Raw genomic sequence first — 26,576 nt, 5'->3', positions numbered from 1 at the left:
TTTACTGTATTTACCCTATAGCCTGCTTACCTACAACCAACAATGGAAACAGGTGCAGACACAGGTTTAATGTGTGTAAAATGTAATACATTTATCTGGCTCAAAATTTTAATTAAGAAAGGTGTTAAGAAAGAACATATTCTATTACAAAGCCCATCATAAGTCGAGAATATACATAATCAACTTTATACAGTGCCTTAATGCTAAAACAGCCTGCTTTGTGATAGGTTTACTGTTTGGCTAGCCTAATTTACTGTTAACCTAATAAACATGCACAATAGACTGGATACCTTACAGAGAATTTGGTGTAGGCAATATATAAAATTATAGCTGGATCTTAACTGCTGTTAGTGAGTACTTAGGAATTTCTATGTATGTAATGCTATATAAAGCATTACATAAATGTGCTATATAAAGAGCTGAACTTGATATGGCTCCAAGGTAACACAGGAATTATATGCATAGTACAAGCCAATTAGTTACACATTACAAGCCAATTAGTTACACATTACAAGCCAATAAGTTACACATTGGTCATATATTATATTTATATGATAGTGCAAATAACAGCAATGCAGCATGGAAAAAATACCTGAATCTTACTTATAGATGAATGGTGACAGAGAGGTAAAGAAAGCAAGAGAGCGAAATAGAGAAAGAAAGAGACAGCGAGCCCAAGGGAGAGGTTTCTCCAAACCCCCTCAGTCCACCAGATGTGCCTCAGCTCCACTCTCAATTCCTCTCCAAGTCTTCTCCAAAAAGTCTCTAAAAAATCCCCTTCCCTCCCATCTAGACAGTACCACCACTGACCAATCAAAAGTAACCACATACTGGTATCAACCCATTAACTCTTTAATTGATGAGAAACCCAGTGTAAAGAAGTAAAATTTAATTGCATGTCATTTTTGGCTTGTTACTACATAAATTACAAAAAGCTGCAGAACATATAATGAAGAGTGCTTGTGTAAAAATGAATACACCTTCTGGAGAGGGGTTTTGGTGATTCATATGTAAATGTTGCTGACTAACATAGACAACTCATGGACAACATTAAATATAAACCTTTATAGCTCTTGTACTTATAGCTCTGGTAAGAAATGCTTCCTTCCTATCGAAAAGGTAAATAACCAGGGAGGGATCGAGGGCGGGGGTTATGGGGGGAGGGGGGGGTAACTTCACCACATTCTGCATTGCTTCCTTCTCTGGCTGTGGCAAGCTTTTAAATAACCAAAACACACTGCCCTCACACATAGGCCTCTGGTTCTCTGTCTGCCTGTCTCTCTTTCTCTGTGTCTCTCTAGGACCTAGTCATTCTCACCAAGCTTCTTTGGTATCCACAGACATGGCTTGTCCATGTGGACTGGTCTCAGGCCATTAGCTGCTGCTAAACAGGGAATGAGAGGGGGAAAGCTGATGAAGGAGGATATGAGATCTGAATGAGCTACGAGGGGTAATGAGCCAATTAAGCCCTACACACAGCAACCTTATCTCCAAAATAAATAACAAAGGCACAACGATCCAATCCAGCCAAAGGTCTTAAAACCAATTCATAACCCTGGATTTTACAAAATACTATTTATTTTGTTTCACCTTCTCCTGAATTCAAAATGAGCATTGCCTGCACGTAGCATAAATACACTCATAGTCACTTCTTGATTATGGATGGTGGTTGGGAAAGTATATAAACTAATGCATTTTAAGTAGGTTAGCTCAAGAATACTTGATCTATTCAAGATGGTCTTTGGGTTATACTTAGCAGACTTCACTTTGAAATTAAATGTGGGTGTCAGGCGCCCCACGCAGCTCTAGCTCATGTGGCACAGCCCCGCCACATGATGTCATTGCCTTTGATGTTGCCGCATGTGCTTGTGTTTACGTTCCCCTCGTTTGTGGCCAAGCCCCCTTGTTAGCCCAGTATGCATTTCACCTGCCTTTTGTTATGTGCCTTGTAATACATGTATTTAAACCCCTCTATTTACCACTTAATCTCTCAGTTATTGGCCATGCAGTCTCTAAACCATCTGCCTCCGCAGTTGTGTACACAGTGCTAATGGTGAGTCTTCGCATACCACGTTTTGTCGTTTGTATTTTACCTTCATTTTGATTAAACATGTTTCTGTTCCGAGGCTCGAACCTGCATCTCATCCTTTTCCCCAGACGCCCCATCAGGACTACACTGTGCAAAAGTTTCACTAAAACAGATGGTTGGTCTATTTCCTTTTAATGGGACTGGTGTGGAGCTGATAATGGTTTCTTTTTTTGGAGGTAATTGGAGGAAATAAATAAATGTAAAAAAAAAAAATGTAAAAGCCTTCAAAAAAGCATTAAAACCACAGTAAACAAAATATACTTAAACTATATACATTACTCAATATCAGGATTTAGAGTAAGGATCCAGTTAAGACAAAAACATTGTCATTCATTAGAAATTTGATACACAATGCTGATTCAAAGCTTTTAGACTACTGAAACTTACAGAAGCAATGCAGCGCATTTTGTTTAACCACTACGTTTAAGTAAAGAGTGGGAGACAGGCTGCACACTGCCTCAAGATGAAAACACCATTAGCCAAACTTGGGAAAGTGCACTCTGCTTTTCAATAAGCTGTTATTTCTGCTACCTGCTGCTCAGGGTTCCATTCACCCCTCAAGGATCTGGTATCCTGCTAGAATTTGGCTCTTCTAAATAAGTTACAAGCTGTTACATTTTACCTGCTTTTTCATTTTACCTCATTAATCTAGAAAAAAAATCAATGTCCCTTCCTTTTGCGGGGCTCACAATATGGCAGGGGACTTGTGGCAGATTCCAAGTCACCTTCTGTTCCCAGTGGTTCATTCACCTTGCTTCAAGCCTCAAGCAGTGACCACAGACAAAGGTCCAGGGTTTGTTTTGGGGTTTTATTTTAAACAGCTGAGGGCACATTACTGTCACAAACGGCTGTCTTAAGTAAAATGAAGAGTATACCAAAAACAATGACCTCTTCATGACCAACTCCAGTTTGCCCATGCATGTGTAACAACTTTTCTACAAAACGTTTTCTATATGTGTACATATAGTACTATTTTGCACTTAGCATTCACCACAGAAAGTTTGTAATACTGAAGGCATTGCTTAACTAAGCTTAAAGCAGCATACCACTTAGGGGTCAAGTAGCTTGGTCTTGTTTCCAGTTTTTATGGGTTCCACAAGTACAGTACATCTGGCTACTGGAAAACTTGCCTCAGAAACTGTATATGGTGCATCTGATCAGCTGTCAGCCAGCAGAAAGACTAACCTAACCTTTTCCACTGCCCAGATAACCTGGCCCTCAAATAAGAAATGGGTGTAGGCTTTAGAAGTGAGTTTAGAAGTAAATTAATTTATTAACAATATCAAGGGGCAAGATAATACATTTGACTTTTTGAAGTAGCCGGTGTCGATTTCACACAGGTTCTTTGATGAATTCAACTGCCGTAACACATGAAATTGGAGCTTAGCTCTCAACTGAAATCCAAGTGGCGAGCCAAGTTGTCACAACCTGTCACAAAGCCTGTTTGAGTCTTTCCTCTCTACAGTACCATGTGTTCCTGCTCTCCATAAATTCTGGCACCTCATAAACTTTATATAAAACAGCTCATTTAACATATTTTTCTTAATACAAAATATTTCCTTTTAATTTCATTTTATGGCTACAGAAATAAAAATAAACAACATTCTTACTGTGTTGTCAGTGGATTCCTGCCGTCAGCAGTACTTTTTGCCATTAATAGTTTCACTCATACTGCCCAAGTTCTCAGCAGAGGCACATAAGACTTAGGACACAGATCACTAATCAGCTCCACTGATAAGATGGAAACAGTTAGACTGTAAAGCCATATTAAAATTTTGATGGGATGAGCACTTTGGCTTGCATTAGGCTATTATGGGGCGAGTCTCCGAGGACTCCATTCCAGCATCAGAATCCTGTTTAACTGAAAAGTGGATTTTGAAATAAGTATGGATATTACATGGGAAAATGCATAGGCCAACAGTCTGTTGGGATGTTATACCTGTCTGTTTCAGAGGAATAGAGCTCTGTGTGTTAAAGTGGAAGAAGTGTGGGTAATGAACTGGAAATGCAGGCCATCACAGTGCAGAAGCATCTACAGCAGCTGCGTAATTATTCATACCACAAAGGTGTCTGGGGACGTGGCCATAGTAAGCTGGAATGAGACGAACAGTAGCAGTTTCCAAGACTGTGGAATTAAAGATCGTTTCACCCTTGCATTATCAAAGCAAGGGCTGAGAGAGAGGATAATATCACAAACATGGCCTCTGGATATTTATGTGCATGTGTGTATGTGTGTATGTGTGTGTGTGTGTGTGTGTGTGTGTGTGAGAGAGAGAGAGAGAGAGAGAGAGAGAGAGAGAGAGAGAGAGAGAGAGAGAGTATGGGCAGAGTTGTATCTGAGAAAATCTTTTTTATTTAAGATCATTAATCCAATTCAGTACAGTACTACATTCAGCTAATATTAATGTTATCAGTCTTCAGCCCTTAAAAAATACAAGGATGGAGCAGATGGTAACTGATTTTTTAACTGCTTTCTGTGCAGTAAATACAAGGGGACAGTCCATAACCCTGCACACTGACCGTAACAGCCAACACTACTACTGCTGTATAGAGGCGTAAAAGCTGTTTGGTCAAAGGAAAACCATATAAGGCAAAAGAAGTCATACAAAGGACAAACACTGTTGCCACCCATTATGCACTGCTTCATATTTAATTATACATTACAGTTATTCTTTTCAAACACAATAACTGACCCAGACAGAACAAATTACAAACATGCCATTCAATGTTCCAAACAGATGCCCAATACAATTTTGGCACAGTACAAAATTCTGTATTGCCTATTTTGAAACACAGAGGCAGTGGTCCTTCTGTGAATATATTTTGGGAATGGGCAGGGGGAGGTTTGTACTGCATTTGAAGAACAAAGTGACAGTGAAGCTTTTAGCCAGACCCTGTCTGTGTCACTACAGTCAGTCAGCATTCAAAAACAAAGAGCGCACCTGCGGCAACGCCTAATAATCAATGGCCCGCTAAAATAGGAATACAAAACTGAGGCATAGAGTTAGTCAGTCTGGGGGTGGGGGGGGGATTGGGCATTCTGCACACCAGTCTCCACACCGGTTCCTCTACTCCCAACTGGTCTGCACTGGCCCCAGCTCCTCTTCAATATTGCCTGTTTATTGTCGTTTGTAATCAGTGTCTGCATATATGGTCCCTGCTTCCATTTACTGCATGGGCTTCTCTGCATGACTTCAGTGTCTGCTTCTTTGGGTCAGTGGTTGATTTATAATGTTGTTTTGCCTTTGTCTGTGTTCTGGACTATGCCTGTGGCTTGCCCCTGATAACCCTCACAGTCCGTGTTTTGACCCCTGCTGACCCCTACCTTATGAAGATCATTCCTGAAAAAGCCCCTCTAGACATTCTCAACACTTGAACCAAAGTGTAATGAATGACTGATTTACTACACTTTTCTTTTTCCGTTTGTAAAATGGTCGCTTGGGAAACATAATGCACCGTCCGCCAAGGGCATTAAAACCACTGTGCCAAATTTCCTTTGCACTTCTGGTGAATAATGTGCATTATTAACAAACAAGCTGCACATCAACATGCGCGTGCGCTAGCGTGCACACACACACACACACACACACATACATGCCTTTCAGAGCAAAAATTGAGCATGGCACATCTGTACCCTGTACCAATGACTAGCATGAGGAATCTATCCCTGCAAGCATAAATCCGCGATCTCCATAAACTGCCATCTGAGGCTGCATTAGTGCGAATGGCAGGAGATGTGGTAGGGAGAGTTGCAGTGCTATAAACTCCCATACTGCAGCCCTTTATGGCTGAGAGAGGTGCACATCTCATCTCCCGCTGACTTCATAATAAATCACCAAATCTGCATTAGGCACTATAATCAAAGCTTACTCTGGAGTCTCATTAAAGTCAGTTCAGAAAGCAAACAGTAAAGAGTGGGACACATCTGTAGCACTCTTCAGTACTGTGTCCCAAAGGTGCAGATACAGAGAGAAAATGGAAAGGCATCCAATATCTGCACAAAGAAATATTATCCAATATCAAATTTGGACTCCACAGGTAATCTAGTTTACTAATAATATTTTTAATCATGTAATTTGTTATTATTGCCTGATTGCATTTTCTATGCAAGCCAAGTAGCATACGAGAATTAATAACAATGTAGATAATTTTTCACAATGAACTTGTATAATTCAACTGCAGCAGATAAGATGACAAAGCTTGACATTCAGTGGCTTTTGATGAGTTTAATAAAGGCCCTGCTTCTGACAGATATTCATGGTCTTTGATGAAGGTGAAAACCAATTGTGAAGACACAGAACATGTTTGTTGATTACTGGCTCACCTCCAGTGTCATGCACTAGCTGTGCTGTGAAAAAGCCCAGCACTGCACAATCCTCTAACGCCAGTTAGCACATAGGCCACCCTCAAATATTTATATTTTATGACCGCGTCCCCTTCCCCACCCAGCCAGAAAGTGGCTCCATGAATTCAAGTCAGAAATGATGTGCTGTCAGGTGCCAGGGGGTAAAGCAGAAAGATTCCCTCTTTGCAGCAGGAGCAGACGCTAGCAAGCCATCAGACATCCATGTCACATGCCTCCTTTTCCCCACCAATGACATCGTGTCTTTGAGTCTGCCTTGCTGGAACCAGAGACAGCGGCCCCCTCCCACCACAGAGTGATTGGCACGGACACAGCCTTGTGCCCTGATAAACAAAGGGAGGTTCAACAGATGAGGGCAACAACTAATATGGTATCTACACAGCAGTCCGAGGCTGCGATCTGAGCTGAGCCGAGCCAAGTGTCCGACACTTTTGTTTCATCTCCTAACAACAGCCAGATAGGAGGCTGCAGGCTACAGCTTGATCACAAGTGCGAAAAAAGCCGAAAGGTCTCTACCACCGGTGGACCAACAGAATGACAATTTCAGTTCAATTCACATTCATTTGTATAGCATTTTCCTAACACACTTTGTTGAGAAGCTGCTTTACAGAGATCATGCATTCAGAGAATCTGAGTCCAAGCCCTTAATTAGCAAGCCAAGTGTCAAAGAAAAACTCGTTGAGAGCAAGAGGAAGAAACCCTGAGAGGAACCAAGACCCTGAAAGGGACGCCCTCCTCCTCTGGCCCACACTGAATGGTAAAGTAATAACACCTAATGAATGTGCTTTCGCTTTTAACTTTAACGTGTGATAAACATTATAAGAGTGGCTTTTATGCCTTAAGAAATAACCAACAAATATTTGGCAAACAGAATCCCAGCAGAACCTGAGACCAGTCTGAAATCTTGTTGAGCAGATTCTCAAGTCCTTTAGGGAGGACATGCAGTGCAGATAAATATTTAATATTTGTTTTGATTTTTCATTTGTTTAATTAGTTTAGTTTTAATTATAAAAGGCCTCTTCTGTAGTTTAATTGTAATAACATTTGTATGTCCTTGACTGTGCATTGATCTAGATTACGGTTTCCAATGTGTGACAAGGCTTTCAAATGTGTTTTTGTGAAGTTTTTTGTGGGGGAACACAGTTTTATTTGAACAATTGAGCTAGTGCTTCAGCTGTACGATGTGGCTGACTGACACTACAGCTTGCCATGCTGACACACTGTCACATCCTGCACTTCTCTTACCCTAAATTCCAAACACCTGCCTTTGCTGTGGTGTCATTACCTGACTCTTTAAATACAAATCCTTTGCCAGCTACTTGCAACACTTGCAATTGTTTTGCTACTGTGCCCCTGGCCAATATTATTCTTCCGTTTACTCTTGATCTTGTGTCTCATTTTCTGAATTTGTTACTTTGTAAAATCCATCGCTTTGTGCATCAGCAATCTTTGTAGCAATCTTTGGTAGGTTATTACCAAACATAGAGAAGATACCTCGGTTATGCACAAAAACCAGTTAATGTGGCTCCTTAAAGAAAAGAATTTAAAACCAGGAATTTGGAGAGGCATGATCAATTACTTAGTTGATAAAAATGAACAGAGGCATTAAAAAGCAACTGGCAGCAACTGTAAATGAACCATTAGAAACCCAAATAATCACCTGCAGCATTCAGAAGGTTTCTGAGCTCATACAGAAAAATCATTTTAGTACAAGTGAAAATGTAGAGGGGCAGACTATTGTTATGAAGTTCTATAAATAGAAGAGTTGATGGGGAACATCTGCTTATGACATAGAAAGATTGAAGTGTGGAGAAAGGTGGAAAAAGATGTTGAAAACATCCCTGGTCAATTGTGAAACGTCTGCTAGCAGCGTTACCGCTTAGACAGCGTTACCGCTCTATGGTAAGTGTGGGAATGGCATCTCTCTAATTTATTTGTAAATAATGTATATATATCATACTGAGGTGACTTTAAATATGTATAAAAAAGTATATTCTACATACCTGCTAAAACAACTCCTTCCTATTCATTGTGCATTGTTTCAGTATACCACACCATGACCATGACAAGGAAATGAGATCATTCATCAAAGGAAGGTTTCAACTGTGATTAAAAAGTATTTGTTTACCAAGTAGTTACCCACTGCAGAACTTAGAGACTGAACTTAATATGACAAATGATTACTGCTGTTCAATAACACAATAAAGGCTCATGGCACAGTAACACATTACATGTATTTTTCCACCTTCTACTTCTGAATTTTTCTATTTTCTATTGATTTTATACTATCTTGGCTTTATTTTGCCCTTGCCGACAATATTCTGTTCCAGAGAACAGAACACGATTTTGTACAATCATGTCATACGATATAGTACCAAAGTACCAAAATTATTACTGAGCAAAGCTTCACTACATTTGTCCAGCACTGAATCTCTTATTTAAAAAATTTACTAAATCCTGCCCATGGAGTTTCTTTTTGTAAGGCTGGTTGGTGTAAATAACAAATGCTTCTCAGACAGATATTATATATGTAAACCTGTAGCTTCCCATAATGAATTGTAATGTACCATGCAAAAGCATTAGGCAGATTAAGCAATTACAATTAAAAGATAAATATGAGGTAAACCTATAATAGCTTACCTTTTATGTCTGTTGGTATGAGAGTAAATGACTAAATCAGCAATTTTCTCTATGCATAAGCTAACAAGACATGCAGGCAGTTCCTGACTATGCCTTATGAACGAGTCACACCTAACATCCTAATAAAATGACATTTATTGACTGCTGCAAATAAAAGCTCTTTTGTAAGGCCAGCTAGAATAACTCTTACAGTATAGACAGATACAAGATTCATTTAAAATATATTATTGCCATTTACAATGTAGGAATCAATAAATGAATTATATTTGTCCACAAATGAAATTTAGTTCCACTTGCATAATCTCAGAATGTTCAAGCTGTACTAGTTTGTACTAGCACATACATGTACACAGCTGCCAAAAGAACCTTAAAATATCATAGTATATATCCAAAGCAATAGAAATGCAAACTAACTGAAACAGAAGAATATGTGGCGCAAGAGTAGAAATGTGTACAATGTGATATAAGCTGTAGGGGGGCATAGGACACCCACAGTCTGAAAGCTTTAAAGGGGCAAATCTATTGGAATCATTGCATGGAAGTCATTGATTAACATTTACCACCACAATCTTTTATTCTTTTGTAAAAAATATATCAAGTAAATATGTACACGTCCGTATATCTTACGTCACTTGTACTTGTTTTTGTCTTTATAGCCATCAACCCAAATCAACCCAAATATAAGAAAAGCTGCCCAAAGCACCAATGGGCTGTTAATGTTAGTTTCAGTTTAGTTAGGAAAATGCAGTACACACACACACACACACGCACGCACGCACGCACGCACACACACACGCACGCCCAGAAATAATCCACATAGCTACTAAACAGACATTTTAAGGGAGTGAGTTTTGTGTCTTACACTGATGTTCCTCATTTATCACCCCCACTTTAGTCATTTTCTTTTAGTTTGCACACTGGGAGACGCAGTCTTATTAAATATCCACTCCTTAAGGATTATTCATCCTCCATGTTCTCAACACAATGATACGAAGTAATAACTTACGTTCACTAGCAATGGTCATTTATACTACCCCTCATACATATATCCACAGTCATCCATTGATGTTGCTGGCACTACTTATTAGTTGCTAACAATCTAATTACATGCTCATATTACACATTATTATGCTAAATGCATACATAATACAGTTTTTTGCAATTGATAAGACATAAAAATTGCTTCTTGTGACACAATTATTGAAAAAACTAACTCATGTATGTGTTGACCTGGTACATTAAACTATAAGTACATTATCTGCTTTACACTCATTTTCTAAATCTAATTCACACTTTCAAAACACTAAACACAAATTTCTACAAATATATACATCATTCAAACCAGAAACGCCTGTGTTTCTTTTGGAAAACACTGCCATGCAAATGACACCCATTTACTAATTTCCAAAACCCAGTCCTCAGAGGTGAAAACACTTATGGCTAATTTGTACACTAAGAGCCTAAGCACTATAAAGAGGCCACAGGTTATATATCTTGGTTTGGAGATCAATTGACCATGGGTCATGTTTCAGGAAGGCTGCTGGGCAGAGCTACTACACTTAGCAAGTGTCAGCGAGTACTATTATCAGTGTCTCTGTGCATAATATCCCAATGCGTGCAGCCATTAGGCAGAATGGTGTCATTCCACATCATCCACTCTATGTCCATGCGCACATCGTCACATTCCTTGACCCACTGCACAACATAATTCCCTATCACCAGGGGAATGGACTGGAGCAGTGCTGGTTTATCTTCGCCTGGGACAACATAATGGGCTGCTCTGATACACGTTGAACACTCGCGATTTGTATCCTAGCCTTTTCTTAGCCTGTTTCTTAGCTCCCGAGGTTTTCCTAGTTTTTTTTCACAGCCTGCTTCCCCTGTTTGCCTGCAATTGCTTTTGCTTTGTGCTTCCTAGCTTTCGTTTATCCTAGCCCTTGTTTTTGTTTATGATGTATCCCCGTAATCTTTGACCCTGGACCGTTATACCGACTCTGACTTTGGATTTGCCCCTAATAAATATCACTCTTCTCTGCACATGCGTCTGCCTCCTTACCGCACAACGTTACAATAGTGTATATATACTGAATATGCATAAATGGCCTGTATATTTGTGAATAAACATGTACGTATGAGTAATATGACTGACATTACAGCAGACTGCTGTACTTCCCTACACACTGAAAACAGAAAAACACAAGGATTTTTCAAATCAGTGTGCAGTTGTTGTGTAAAAATAGCTATTCAACTGATATTTGTAGACTCTATCCAATTGATATGTGTAGTGTGTAGAGGTTTGATGCAAAAATACCATTTGAAGTGATGAAGTGTATGCGTTTTCAAAAAGGTGTGTGACATTTTGCATGTTGTGTGGGTGTGGCCTTAGCTTTTGTGTGTTACGTTTTGACAAAATGAGCCATAGTTTCAGAACTTGTGTCTAAGCATGGCCTAAGAAACTATATAAATAACCTATCTTGAAAACTCATATAAGTTCATGTGCTATATCTGTCTTGTTATAGCAATAAAAAACTTTGTAAACAAAAGCACAACTAAACATTTCTCCTATCTTAAATAAATGTAAACCAAGAGCATTTTTTATATAGTGAAAGTATGTTTGCTGAAATTGCCATTGCAGAACTAACGAACTGGACAAATGCCTCCTCAATGTCAAGGGTTGTGGATCAAAACAACTGGGGACGTGGTCAGGCTGCCACTAAGCACTTGCATGCATTGGGCCAGGGCGAACAGCAGTCTGGCCAACACTGGAACTAATGCCGACAAGCCGCCTGATATTGGGTCCATATGTACACTGCAACGAGGGTGGAGAAGACGAATTTGTTACAGTACCGATCCAGGGGGCCTAAGCTTATCTCTCCCAGAGAGACTGTCCAAAACTTCCTCTCCATACAGCTGTCTTACAGGAAGAGGGAGAGAAGTAAGATGGGTGGAGAGCCCACGAGAGGCAATTAGTGGATAAACCCCTATGGTCCGCCAACCATTGCCATTGTGCAATCGCCTGAAATCTCACTACACCTGCTACCCACAAAGGATGTAAAGCTATTCATATGTAGTCTCGGACACATTTAGACATTCTACCCATCTGTGGATACAAAGGCTAAGGATGCTCAAGGTGCATTCAGGAAGAAGCAGATCATCTTATACCACAGTGACGAGAAGTGGATGTGTAACTGGAGAATTCTGTTGGTTCTTTATGCATTTCCAGGAATGAAATCTTATAATATGGGTCATGTGTAAAACAAAAGATATAGACAATTGCCCAATGGACAATCTACATTAGCTCAGTCATTTGTCAAAATATGTGAAGTGAAAATTTTTGCTGAACATTTTACTGCTGAAATGTAGTTTGAACTACAAAAAAGCACACATGAAACAAACCATATAATAAATAAATGAATAAAAAGTGATTATAATATATAATAAATTATTAACTGATTGGTATTTGTAGAAAATCCAGATTTCAATCATAGGTGATTGACATTAAGACAGTCATGCCACAATTTCCTGGCTTGGAAATTTGTAGTAATTCAGACAATCCAACTCACTGACCATGAGTCAGTTACTCTAACCAGCTCCAGATGTAAATGGCTAAGTGAAGACATATATATAAACACACACATACACACACACAAGCCTACACAAACATGCAAAGAAAGTAGGGACAGAGATAGAGAGAACATAACATTTTAAGCCATGCTACAGAGGGAAGAAGCTAAGCAAACAATACCATGTCTCTGTAAGCACAAATATCAACTCAAGAAACAGGATGAGTAGAAAATGCAGCAGCCTCCAGCCAGGCAGACAGATGGAGAGGGTGCCTGAGGAGGACAACAGACCAAGCAAATAGCGTGGCTTCACTTATTAGTCAGTGATGTCCCAATTGTTAACCACGTACATGAATCAGTTAACTGTCACTGTCGCAGGACGCTGAACATGACCAGATGGAGAACTCAGAAGTTCGGATGTGACTTTGACTGTCAACAGATGTGGGAGAATGTTAGCGTTCTACATACCCAGCGTCACAATGACCTCACAGTACACTGTGTTTCACTGTGTATCACTCACAGTAAAATGACCTTGGATAAATCCAAGTGTATGTGAATCTCATCGATTATTCCATCAAACAAATTGAGCCATAGCGTAAATCACTGATAATAAACGTGACAATCCTGCTAGTCTCCTGCAGTGTATGAGGGATTACTTGGGCCTGAAATGATTGCATTCTGCCTTCTTGAATGACTGGACAGAGGACTGTAGCAATGGAAGATGAACCACAGAGTTTGGGAATAGAGTAGACAAAAAAGAATTGGCTGAAAGAAAGAAGGAGACACATAATACGTTTGATGCTATCTTGCCCTCACTGGGGATGAGTTCTTAGACAATACAGCGAAGAACTTTATATAGAAAACAATAGATCTATTTAAGAGCACACCAATGTTGTAACACACACACACACACACATCAAGTAGCCCAGTCCTTTGTGGGTTAAACACTTCTTGATTGCTTGGTGAAAGAAGATATTCAGAGAGTCTTGGAATGGACTCACATGGGGGGAAGTAGATTAAGTGTGGAACCCTTCGGAAAAACAAGGAGGAAGGGTAAATGAAGAAAGATAGATACACTGTATAAAAGGTAACTAAGTGTCATTCTGCTAACAGAAATGATGAGTGACAGAGTATTTTGCATAGACACAAAAAAAAAAGCATGTGGAGCCATCAATTTCCCTCCAGATAGTGTCAACAAGAGTATCCATGTTACCCAGACAAGCAATTTTGGATTTAATAGCTTGGCTGATTAGTTAAGAGTTTTGTACATGCATACTAGGGCACAAGAAACAATATAGGTTTTCTCATCAAAGGATTGATAAGCATGAGTAAATGCAGCTTCTAAATTCTAAACTTATTAGATACGTACATTTCTGAGACTATGTGTGTGTTAAATGGGGATGACAATATTATCCTTCTTGTCTATAGATTGAGGTTAATGTCTGTAGATTGAGGTTAATAATGTTTTCTAGCTAATTGGCTAATTTCAAATTTAGCATGCTAGCTACCTAGCCAGTTTAGCATTGCTCCTAATGTTGAGTTGTTGTTTTTTTTTTTGTTTTGTTTTGGGGTTTTTTTTGTACTTTTTTTTTTGAAGTAAATTTAAATATTCAGCAACTAGATGCATGGATAACCTTGTAGTGCTGGTTAGCTAATGCTAGCTAGAGACAACTGGGCATTAGTTGCCCAGGCTCCTAACCCCAGTTGGCCGTGCTCATTTGTGGAGGTTAGTGGTGTACGACACCAACAAAAGCAGAAAAACCGTGAATATCTGTAGGCCACCCAAACCTTAATTCTTAATACTGTTGACCATATTTAACACCAAGACAAAGAGAACAGTGTCCTGAAACCAGGTGCATAGTCCCCATTTGATGATAAAACAGATTAATATATAAAGGTTATGCATATATGTCTTACAAATTTTTTATCACTATTACATTTTCTAATTTACATTTGTGATTTTACACAATAGGCTGCAAAACTTTTAAAAAAATACACCTATTGAATTATTGAAGGCTCACAATTAAACAAATTCATGAAAGTATTTTATATTTTCAAGCCTCGCAAACATTATGCTAGCTAGTTAACATTAACATCAGCAATAAAAAAACAAAAAAACAACTGTTCTCTTTTGTCTGCCAATTCTTCATGACATCTCTATTCAATTAAAAAAATCTAATAAATACATAAATCAAATAAAATACTGCTAAAATATAAGTTTCCTATTCCTATTTGAGTTTGACATTGTCCTATTTTATCCACTTTACACCATATAGGTCAGTCACAAAATGTAACACAATTCAAGATTTTTTATGCCTATGCATACATAATTTAGCTAGCTAGATAATTAGCTTGGCTAGGAAGATAGCAAACCACTTTATTAGCATAGGTTTTTCGAAGCAGGTAGGTTAATAGACTCTTTTCACACGCTCTAAAATTTTGTATTAATAAAACAGTCTAATATTTTTGAATCAATTTAAAAGTGGGCCCACTTTTCCCATTTAAATTCTTCATTTTCATCACATAACATGAATATAGGTTCCATAGGAGATGCCCAATAATTCATAGTACATAAAGAGTAATAATTTCTCATATGGTTTTCAAATAATAAGCCTCACATTTGAGTTAAATGTAAAAAAAAAATAAATAAGAGAGAAGGTTTCTTGTTTTTCACATTCGTGTTATAGGACTGCATACAGTGAAAGCAACCAAGATGTCCTTCAGAGACAAAAATGACTTCATCATGGGAGTCTTTCTACTAGCCTTGTATTCATGCCGACTGTGCCTGTGCGTTCAGAACACCTGGTCCACTAAGACATCATCTTTCTTCATCTCACTGCAACAGGATCACAGCCCATCAAGAACTTTCAGTTCTGCTGACCCCATAGATGAACTTGTTGATCTATGTTCAACAGCTGGTACTACATTTAGCACTGGAATACATTTTGAGCATTTGACATGTTAAAGTATAGTATGTTTGGGGTGACTAGACAAATTATTTTGAAACGTATTATTTATTTCATAGCACATTATCGCACTGAAGAATCTCAGTGTTTGATGAGAGTGTTTGTTTAAACTTGCAGTTACCTTTATGAACATTCAGTTTCGTGAATTTGAATGCTGAGATTTTACTGTAACTACTCATACTATACAATTACCTTACTGAACAAGATGCTGTTTGTCAGTTACCAGATAGAATAAAGGAATTGCATCATTTCACATTTGGATTATCAACACTATGTTCTTGAATATGTTTTACTGCCAGGATGTAAGTCAGTTGGTGTTTTACAAGTAGAATCTGCAAAAAAAAAGAAAAAGAAAAAAAAGAAAAAGAAAATCCAATTTGGCAAAACAAATTAAATTTAGACAAAAAGCTTAATGCTGTTATTGTTAAGGTTACATTTTTTGTTCGTATGAGAAAAAAAAAACAATTGGCTGAAATGGAATGATGTATTTGTCTTTGCATGATATTCTTAATGTATTTAAGATAATATTGGTTGAACAAACTAATCTACATTGGTTAAACAAACTAACCTTAGTAAGTAAGACTCCAAAAGCATTGTTGATAAAGTTAATATTTTCTCCTTTATATTTCAAAGTTTCTCAGTTTTGTTTTACAGTATATAGATAGGTAAATAGATAAACTAAGAAAAAGTAAATTAATAATAGACAAATAAAGGTAATATACCATAAATGAATCCAATAGTCTTTTTTTTTAATGAATTGAACCAAATCAAAGAATACATTACATTGTTTACTCTGGTAAGCAGGAATGCAAGAGGCCTTTCTCACACATTTCAAAATGGAGAACACTTACCATGCAGAAGAATCCTGAGTTGTGGAAAACTGCTGTACTCTACAATAAGCTTGAACAATTATTTTTAATCGGAACCATTTTAATTAGCAGTGTCAATATAACACGTTTCTTCAGACAGAAGGCGGTAGAACGACTTACCTAATTATCACATACATGACCAAGCAGTTTCCCACGAGACCCACTACGCAGACGATCATATAGACCACAGCAATGGTGATCCGCACGCTCCGGGGAAACAGATAGTCAGTGTCGTTGAACTGGCTGAAGTTGTTCTGGAGCAGAGACTGGTTGTAAAGGTGGTGCCCGAGGTCAGCAAAGCCCATGGAATCATTCGGGAACTCCATGAGCACGTCTACCGCAGAGTCAAACAACACAAACAAACGTCAACAGAGTCCTTAGTACTGAGACCGTTTAGCTAACAGGACAGGAACGCTTGCGATTCTGGTTTCGATTAAAGAATAAAGTCACTTACAGACAATGCTTCGCGAATGTCTCGGAACAGATATGAAGACGCACAGTATGCTGTATCAATAACCCACCGAAGGAGAAGGCACGGGCAATTGCAGCGCAAGACAATGCATACCCAGTAACTGTTGCCCCTCAAACGCTTGGAAATGTTCATATCACACCATCAAAAGTACAATTTCTGATCTAATTGCCTCGGGAAACGAAACTGCAAAGAACAAAATAACATTACATACCGCTGATTGACAAGAAATTCCGAAGTCTGTACGGTCTTTTCCAGATTAAGGTCTGTGAAGATATTTATGTTTACAAAGACGCGCCCGTTTCTAAGAAGGCATAGATGTCAGTTGTTGCTGGATAGCATGTTCTTTATCTCACGCAGTTTTTAGTACGCTGTTTTTCGCAGCAGAAAGCATTTCAGATTACTGTATATATCGCAAGGACGAGAGAAGCGTGTTTTTTTCTCCCTTGCTCTCTCTCGCAAAAGGGAACGAGCGAACGGGAGGGGGAGGTGCGGCAGAAGGCTCGCTCCTTGCTGCGGCTCTTCAGTCGAGACTTAGATCTCCAGTCGGCATCTCTCTCTCTCTCTCTCTCTCTCTCTCTCTCTCTCTCTCTCTCTCTCTCGCTCTCGCTCTCTCTCTCTCTCTCTCTCTCACTCACTCACTCCCAAAACAAATACTGGTGGTGGTAGGCAATGACATTTTTTTAAAACTTTGGACACACTTGTTACTTTGCAAGCATCACGACACTTTACAAATAAGGCACATCGCCTTTGCTTCAATCAGTCCGTAGTTTATATCCTATGTATCTGTAGACTACAATACAATAACCACAATTTACCGCGCTGTAGCGCTGCTACCTGAAACATGAGACTGCAGATTTGCCAACCGTAACTGAGTGTGTCTTGGTCTGCATCCGCAGAATGCACATTTTGTTCCATACTACCTTTACAGTAGCATGCACTGGGATTGTTTGAATATATCACAATACACGGAAATATGTAACTTTCCGAACAAATCAAATGCATTGCTACTGAGTAGTACATACCTAATCGTATAACCTACGAAGTGCATTAAACACTGTAATCGTACGGCCTTATGTGCGATTATACTAAGCACCTTAAAAAATAGCTCAGATCGGTAGTGTAAGCTACAAGGGGTGCTCGTGATCAGGTGTCAGCGATAAGTTGCATGGATGTTTTGTGTAAAGGAAATCACCAGACTCTAGGAATCGCGTGTTCACGCGTGCCCTGAACCATGAATTCGTGCTCGATATTGTCTCTAGTAAGCATATCGTTAAGAGCAACGACTTCCTGCATCAAATAGTGCGACAGCTTATTCCCTGTCCTTGGTTCTGAAAACCGTCAAAATATCCAACTGACAGAGACAAACTCGTATCAGCAGAACTGGTTATTTCATTAACATTTTGGGTCTTGCTTGCGTAATACCTGCGTTAAAATGATTGAACAAGACTTATTCCCCAAATTCGTCTTTTTAGGACTTTTCAGAATAATACAAGTTTCATTTGAAAATTGAAAAAGGTTCTGCTACAGGTACAAGCTAAAGTGTTCAATTATATTTTTAAAGATCAACTAATTCCATTTTTTATACATCTCCTATACTCTAACAGAGGGGGCAAAATCAGATTGTAAACTGTAACAAAAATTTCTTAGAATGTTATTTATTTTTGTGTGTGATAATAAAGATATATGATACGATTCACTTGATCACATGTCTATTTCAGGATTCCAACTAGACATTCATATATGTAGACAGCATTATAAAAAGCAAATGCCTTCTTTTCATAAGCTTAAATGAACAAGAATGTATTGTTCTTTTACCAGTGTTTTCTTATGATATGTAACAGGCATATATTCAATGACACAGATGTTCAAATATTTTAGCTAATTCCTATTCTAAATAAAAGTCTTAGTATTAAGTTTCTTCCAACGCATTTATCATTATGTGTAGAAGGGAAAATGATAACCACCATAATATTGACACTGGTATTTAGTTCATAGATCATAATTACATAAAGTGCTCATAAAGAAGTCAGTGCTAAATGAATAGGCAGTGTATACAGCATGTTGAGCAGTCATAGAAAACTTAAGCAAAATAATGATGAAGAAGCCCTTGACAAAGATCAAATATAGGATAGATGTCCATGCACTGTGTGACTCCTTCACATCAGAGCCACTGGTGGTGGTGGTGGTGGTGTGCGTGTGTGTGTGTGTGTGTGTGTGTGTGTGTGTGTGTGTGTGTGTGTGTGTGTGTGTGTGTGTGTGTGTGTGTGTGTGTGTGCGTGGTGGGGGGGGCGGTTGAGTGGAGGTACTGCAATTTGCCTCAGTCTCATCAAGAACTCATCGCTGGCCTTTCACCATGAATAACAGTGACATGGCCATCTTTCCAGTAGCCCTTAAGACACATTTAATGCAAAACAGAAAATGAGTAGCTGAGCAGAGATAGACGAGGGTAGTGAGTTCAGAGTGAGATCAGCAGAGAGATCCGAGGATTGAGCGAATAGATGGAAAGACTGAAAGAAGTGCAACAGACTGATATTTAAGCATAATGCTGTTAAGAGGAGTGAGATGGATGGTATAAGCTCGTACAAATGGCCCTGTCATCAGAGGAAACCAGAGGAGGTCCAGATCTAATCAGGGTTTGAAAAAAAAACAAAAAAAAAAGACTACCAAACCACAACTGGGGAACAAGGAAAGTGGAAAAAAAGATGAGGGATGGTGAAGTTCTAGTGTGATTGTAGTGCTCTCCCAGATAAAAGTTCATAGAGATTTGATGCAACAAAGAGAGAGAGAGAGAGAGAGAGAGAGAGAGAGAGAGAGAGAGAGAGAGAGAGCGAAAGGAAGAGCAAGCATGGGAGACTACATTAGCAGACCTGGGTGTGTTTGGTTACCATCAGGCACGTTCTGTTCTGAAAAGACTCAGGAGGAGTCTGGAGGAGGATGGAGGCTTGGGGTCAAATTGGGTCATTGGTCATTGAAACATGAAAAGGAACGAAGGGCTTCTCATGCTCTCTCAGCATATACTTCTGTGGTGCAAGTAAGACTCGTCGGAGACGAACTGGATGGACCACAACCAAAAACACATTGTAGCTACATTTCTGATAACTGAAAAGAAAATATTGGGTTAAAATGTGCTACCTCAACAATTGGTTACCTAGAGGTTACCTCAACAAGTGGCATTCTTCTTCAGTTTCTGTCCTAGTCTCAATTTGTTCAATCATAGTTTTAATATTGCACTTTTATAAAATGTAGTTTTATTGTTTATTTATAAGTTGTTTTATTTTGAAAAGTAACTGATTGAAGTATGTAAATTGACTTGAACACACTCCTCTGTTCAGCACTGGTTAGCACTCTGCACACCTACTGCTCTAACATGAGATATGCCACTAATCAGTCATGCTGCCATTAGCCATTTAGGTCCACACAAATGTTCTTAAGCAGGGTGCCTGATAAGCTATAAGGCCTATACACGCACACACACCCCACCCACCCACTCACTAACACAACCAACCAACCAACACACACACACACACACACACACACACACACACACACACACACACACACACACACACACACACACACACACACTCACACACACACTCACTCACACATTCACACACATACACACACACATACACACTCACACACACATTCACACACATACACACACTCTCACACACACTCACAAACACACTCACACACACACACACACACACACACACACACACAAACAATGCATGACACAGTGGACATACTGGAAAAGACTAGAGTGGATGGAAATACCTGGGGCAGGGGGTTAGGGTTAGTGAAAATTGACAAAAAAAAAACTTGGAGCTTTTGTTAAAGTTAAAGGTATAATAATGAAGCCTCATTATGAATAAAGGTGCCCCTACAGAGCAAAAAACTGTAGCATGTTATCAAATGCACATAGAAAGTAACTTGACAACCTCAGCAAAAACTACCCATCATGGTAATATCATAAGGAAGCTTCTTCATATCCAACCCTGGAGTCTTTAGTCTTTTCAATTCTTGGTTGAAAAACATGATCAAAGGCTTGTCAGCTATGAATGGAATCTGGTGGATCAGGTAAAATGCTGCTCTTAAATTAATAATAATAATAATAATAATAAATTAATAATACTATTGACCAAATTGGTTTGTATGGAATGCTGGTCTGTATGGAATGCTGAACAGTGAAACCACTGTATACAATCTAAGGTCAAAATATATATATCATTTACACATATTATTTAGTGTAGCAAAACTATAGTAAATAAGATTAGATTATTGACTCCTTCTTAAATGCAGTGCTTTCAGTACCATTAGATGTGCAATATTTAATGGGTTTTCCTTTCATGTCAGCTACTCAAACTGTCCTGCACCTGCACACGGGCAGTTACATGCACATGAGTGGACACACAATAATAATGTAACTATATCTGAAGCAGTAACTGTCAGTGTGAAACAATGGCTAAACTACGGCAGCAGAGTTTCACCTCAGCATATTCTAAAGCTTCAAGCTTTAGATTGTCAATGTCCTACAGAGGAAGTGCACAAAGGAACTCTATATGCATGTTATGGTTCTAAGTATATATTCAGAAGCATAGTAGAGTCACCTTACTGAAATCTGAGCAGAATCATCCATTGCTCTGGAATATAAAGGCTATAAAAAGCTATAGCACACATGCTATTAGGTGTTACTATTAGGTCAGCTCAAGTTACTGAAAATCCTGGTCTTTTTGACTCATCACTCACATTTGATTCCTATATCAAATCACTCACCAAAGCTACATTTTCTCATCACTGCAATATTTCATGCCTTTGCCCTACACTCAATGATAATGATGCAAGAATGTTGAAAAATGCCTTCATTTTGTTCCTGCATTACTGTAACTCTGTTTTTATGCTCTCTCTGCTAAACTGATCAGCCATCTTCAATACATCTAAAACTCAGCAGCTAGAGTCCTTGCATCTCCCAAGCGTACCGCACACATCACACCTGTGTTTCAGCAGCTGCACTGGCTCCAGCTTATCTCCTGGATTAAGTATAAATCTTACTTCTAACTTCACTAGTTCTTTATGGTCTTGCTCGTACCTGTCTCTCTGAGTTCGTTCATTTATACTGTCCCTTTTGCACCCTTAGATCCTCTAGGTCTGGTCTTCTTGCTGTCACCCAAACTCAAGTTGCAACCATGGGCGGCAAATGCTTCAGTACTACTGTGACTACTCTGCCACAGTGTCATAACTCTCCTACTCTGTCTTCCTTTAAAATTCAACTCAAAACTTTCCTCTTTACTGCTCATTAATCTTCCTGCTACATGAAATACAATTATTATTATTTTCATTACATACATTTAACACATTCTTAAATACACTTCCAGCCTTCCGTACAAGCTTGAACATCAGGCACAGTTCACTCTGCTGAAATCGGACGGAAATGGTTTACGGTGGTCTTGATGAAGTAGAACTGATGAGAAAGAAAGTGAGACATACAGATTGGAAGAAAAATTCCAGATGGATGGACAGTGAAAACCAGGCATGAGACGTAAAGGGCATTTGAAAGGCCTCTCCTCTCCGGTCTTCCCACAGAAGCGACATGCCCCTCCTGCAGGGGGATCTAAGCTCTCTCTCTCTTCCTCCGTCTCACTCTCTCTCCATCTCTCTCATCGCACACTCATCTCTACTGTAGGCAGGTCAGCCTCTGTCCATCCGGCTGACCCATCGCGGAGAAGCATAGAGAAGATGCGCATGTAAAAAGACGAGCAATTACACACATTCATAGCTTGATAGACATCTGTGAAGGTCAGGATGCTGATCTGTTTCACACACACACATGCTACAGTGCTATCTCACTCTGTACTTACCACTCACACATTTGCATGAAATGCTTTCTATAGTGCTTTTTGTGACACAGCATCTAAAATAACAGAGAATTTAATTGAAAAGGTGATTATTTTGAAAGAGCATCTCATGCATTCAGTACTTCTAAATGGCATTTCTCAGAACAAGTATGGGTGGGTGGATGGATGGATGGATATATGGAACCTCCAGTTCTCAATTCAGTGCAGAATTTTAGAAATTACATAGTCAAAATGAACTGCATTGTAGACACCATGCACAAAATACTAGCAAGGGGTTGAAAATGTGCAGTTTGCTGGTGAGAGCTGAGGAAGTATAGAGGTCAGCTGAATCACTAACTGTAGAAAGACCAGGATAGAATGCTTGGACAGCTCTGAATGACCAAAAGTTCTGATTAACCCAAATGCTTTGCTGTCATGAATAAAACTAAGCAAAAGTTTCAAGACATAGAGGGCTAAATTAAATAGACATGTTACTCTGTAAGAAAATGAAGAGAGAGTGGAGACACAACGAGATAAATGGTGGGTTTTATATTACCAAATATCAGTCACCTAGACAGAAGTTCTCACTCTGAAATGTCAGAGGGTGCAAAAGCCACAGGGGTTTTTCTCTGCATGAATAAGAGCTGTTGAGATATCATCATATTCAGCCTTTTACAGTGAGAAGAGACATACTAGTACATATAATGGCATTAGCCCTTTCATTGTCCACAGAGGACAAGACCGGCGCCATAGAGGAAAAAGAATGAATGCAATTAACTTTAACTTTACAGCAGCAAAGCACAACACTGCTAACAGTGCCATAAATTTTCACCAAGTTAATTGTGATGTTGGGTTAGTTCGGTTTAAATGTCATGACCCTTGGTTTGACCTAGTAATATTACACATTCACATAAGTCAATGGCATAATAAATGAGCAGCAAGGAAGCACAGACAGGCCGTCAAGTCATGAGGGGAAGGTTCTTTAAAGTTTGCGTGAGAGACAGGAGTCAACTAGGGACTAATCAAGAACAGCCCCCTCCCCAGCATCATAAATGCACGTTTAGGTAAGCAGGCATGAAGTGTGTTGTCTGAGGGTCAGAGCAAATTAAAGTAATCTGTCACACATGGGCAATGGCTAGAAAACAAAGTGAAAGAGATGGGAGATGACCCACAAGGTTTGTTTGCACCACATGGGGTAGCTGGATAAACAGCATCCAGTACTCCTGTCAGTCTCCATGGAGAAAGCGCTGTATTATGAAGCATCCATGCCATAACAGGGTCTTTCTGGAAGACTCTAGACAATGTGCTGATCCAGGTGAAGAGCTTGCAGAGACAGTTCTTTTTTAAAAAACCCAATTGCACCTGATTTATTTAATCAGCTACTTAAAAAGTGGTTTAAAAGTTAAATGTAATGTGTGGCAGCAAGGAACACTAAAGACTGCTCAGTGATTTTGTTTTCAAGACAAATATACAGACCAGTTTCAACATGACATAGAATGTTGGCATCACATTGCCATTACATCTTTTTTGCCCACTTCAGAAGGGAATAATACTACTAATAATAATAATACTAATAATAATAATAATTATTATTATTATTATTATTATAAAAACCTGTATCTGTACTGTCATGGCAAGTTAGACATTGTCAGTGTTTCAAATGACACTGTAGCACTGTGGACTTCCTGTTTCTATGGAGTTTTAATTTCCAAAGAACAGAGCTAGTGGTAAAAAGAGACAGACAGATGAGATTTAAATGTGCTACATTTTTTATGTCATTTTAACTATATTTACATACCCTGACCTTAACTTGATTATGCAAACTATACATTCTACCAATGTTTTGGACTGTTTTAAAGAAATGGCAGGCAATATCTATTTATATACCATAGGGCCATTTACATATCTATTTATGTGTCTATTTAAATATCTTTTGCAAACATGCATAACAGAATGCCTGCATTCAGCCTGGTGCTTATGCTGAGCTGCTGGCTCTTGCTGGAACAAAGACACTCTTGTAATCTTGAAATTATATTTCTGGCCACTAACTTGAGTTTCTTCAATATGTCTAGTTCCTCTCTGTCATTCATCATCATACTTTTTTTATGAACATCAAACCTTTGTGTTTCATCAAAGTCTTATCTTCCAGAGGCCATCTTCTAGAAATGTTTCTTTTAAATGTGTTCTGTACAAAATTTGTTCCACTCACCTTCCTGCAAGCTGCTAGGTACCACAGACAGTAGGGTCTTCTTAATGAACCTCACCTTCTGAACATACAAGGCATCACTGTCCAAAATAGGGTTGTTGAGCTGGTTGGGCCCAGCCGGTTTCAGCACCCTGGAGAGCAGATGGCAGTCCTGGGGCGATGCTATTCCTGGTCTTTAGGCATGGCAGTCCAGCCAGTCTCACATTGTTACTGACGATATGTACAGCCTGCCACTAGATGAAATCATTAAACACATACCTATGCATAAATTCAACTGAAAATTCCATAGGCTGTATGTTAAATAAATATATAAATTAATGTGGACAGACTCTTGCATCATAACATAACAGAAGGGCAACTCTGACAGCCATCAAAGTATGACATTCAATATAAGAAGCAACAGTGTTAACAAAGCAAATAAATTTATCAAAAGAGGATACACTTTCATCAGTGGATGAAGCAAATATAGAATGACATTTTGTGCTTATTCCTGTTAGGAGACTTCTTTAGTATTCCTCCAGTTTTCAGTAAATTGGTGACCTCAATAAGACAAAACCCAGTAATAAAGCCCGGAACAATAACCTGTGTTTTGAATTCTGATTTGCTATGTGAAGTTCAATATCCTTTTTAAAATTTAAAGTCATTTTTAAAGGTAAAGAAAAAGGTTAAAAAAATTTTTAAAAAACACAGCTCGTACTGATAATGACCCTACAACTGCACTGGAATCAATGACATCCACTATAGTGTGGAATTAAGTTATTTGCCTGTGAGATTTTAATTATTTCACCATTACAGCCATGCCACCCTCAGTCGTGTTTGCAAAACAGCTGATGCTAATTGCATGACTAGCATAACAGAGAAAAGCAAGCACTACCGTGCCTCTATTGCCCAATATCCCAATGCTTGAACCACAGGCTGGGTAGATAAGCACAGTGCACATTATTATGCAAAAGTGTAGGTGTATGAGATGCCTTAGCCACAGTTACACCGTAGGGTAAAGCTTGCTTTTGACAGGCTGGTTGTTTGGGCCGGATTTCACACCCCTGTTTGTTTCTCTTTATAGCTCAGCACTATTTTGAAATGCTGTACTTTGCTTGTAATGGCTTAGCTTGGCTTATGCAGCAGGGCAACAGAGCTTTACTTGATCATATTTAAGGGTTTGAACTCTACGTATCCGACTGGGGTATGCTGGGAGCTGTCACATAGCCAAAAAAAAAAAAAGACTTGCTATTGGTATTTTTTCTTAACAATTTCATAAAGTCTACAAAAAATATATATATGATGTTGTGGTACTGCAGTTGATTGTCATTCTGTTGCAAACCTTTACCAGGAAAGAAAGAGAATAATTATTATATTTCCCATTCCCAGGTTATTTACCTGAGATTGTCTTAAAGTTCTGACAAAGAAAGAACATTTATGTCCAAATAGGATGGAAATTACTCAAAGCACACTAGTCAAAACACATTTAAATTATCCTTGCTCTATCTGAAGCCTGCAGAGCTCTGAATCTTAGCAGCCTTTAATTTAGTTGCAGAGAGAAAATAGCATTCGCAAGTATTGGTTACAGCATC

The 26,576-nt window shown here is 38.8% G+C and overlaps 1 protein-coding gene across 1 annotated transcript in view; it reads right to left on the bottom strand.

Moving 5' to 3' along the window:
• The window catches only part of oprl1 (opiate receptor-like 1), a 25,004-nt gene extending 7,531 nt beyond the window's left edge, over positions 1-17,473 (bottom strand). Inside the window, exons 1-2 of the mRNA XM_027021618.3 lie at positions 17,174-17,473; positions 16,611-16,824 (exon numbers count right to left, since the gene is read on the bottom strand). Of these exons, the coding sequence (XP_026877419.1) occupies positions 16,611-16,816 (206 nt within the window). The 5' untranslated portion in view covers positions 16,817-16,824; positions 17,174-17,473. The remainder of the gene's footprint in view (positions 1-16,610; positions 16,825-17,173) is intronic.
• Positions 17,474-26,576: the final 9,103 nt, after the last annotated feature.

This window comes from Electrophorus electricus, chromosome 24, assembly GCF_041902795.1.
Source record: "Electrophorus electricus isolate QZ-2024a chromosome 24, ASM4190279v1, whole genome shotgun sequence".
NCBI lineage: Eukaryota > Metazoa > Chordata > Actinopteri > Gymnotiformes > Gymnotidae > Electrophorus > Electrophorus electricus.
This window is presented reverse-complemented; position numbering and strand designations above follow the sequence as displayed.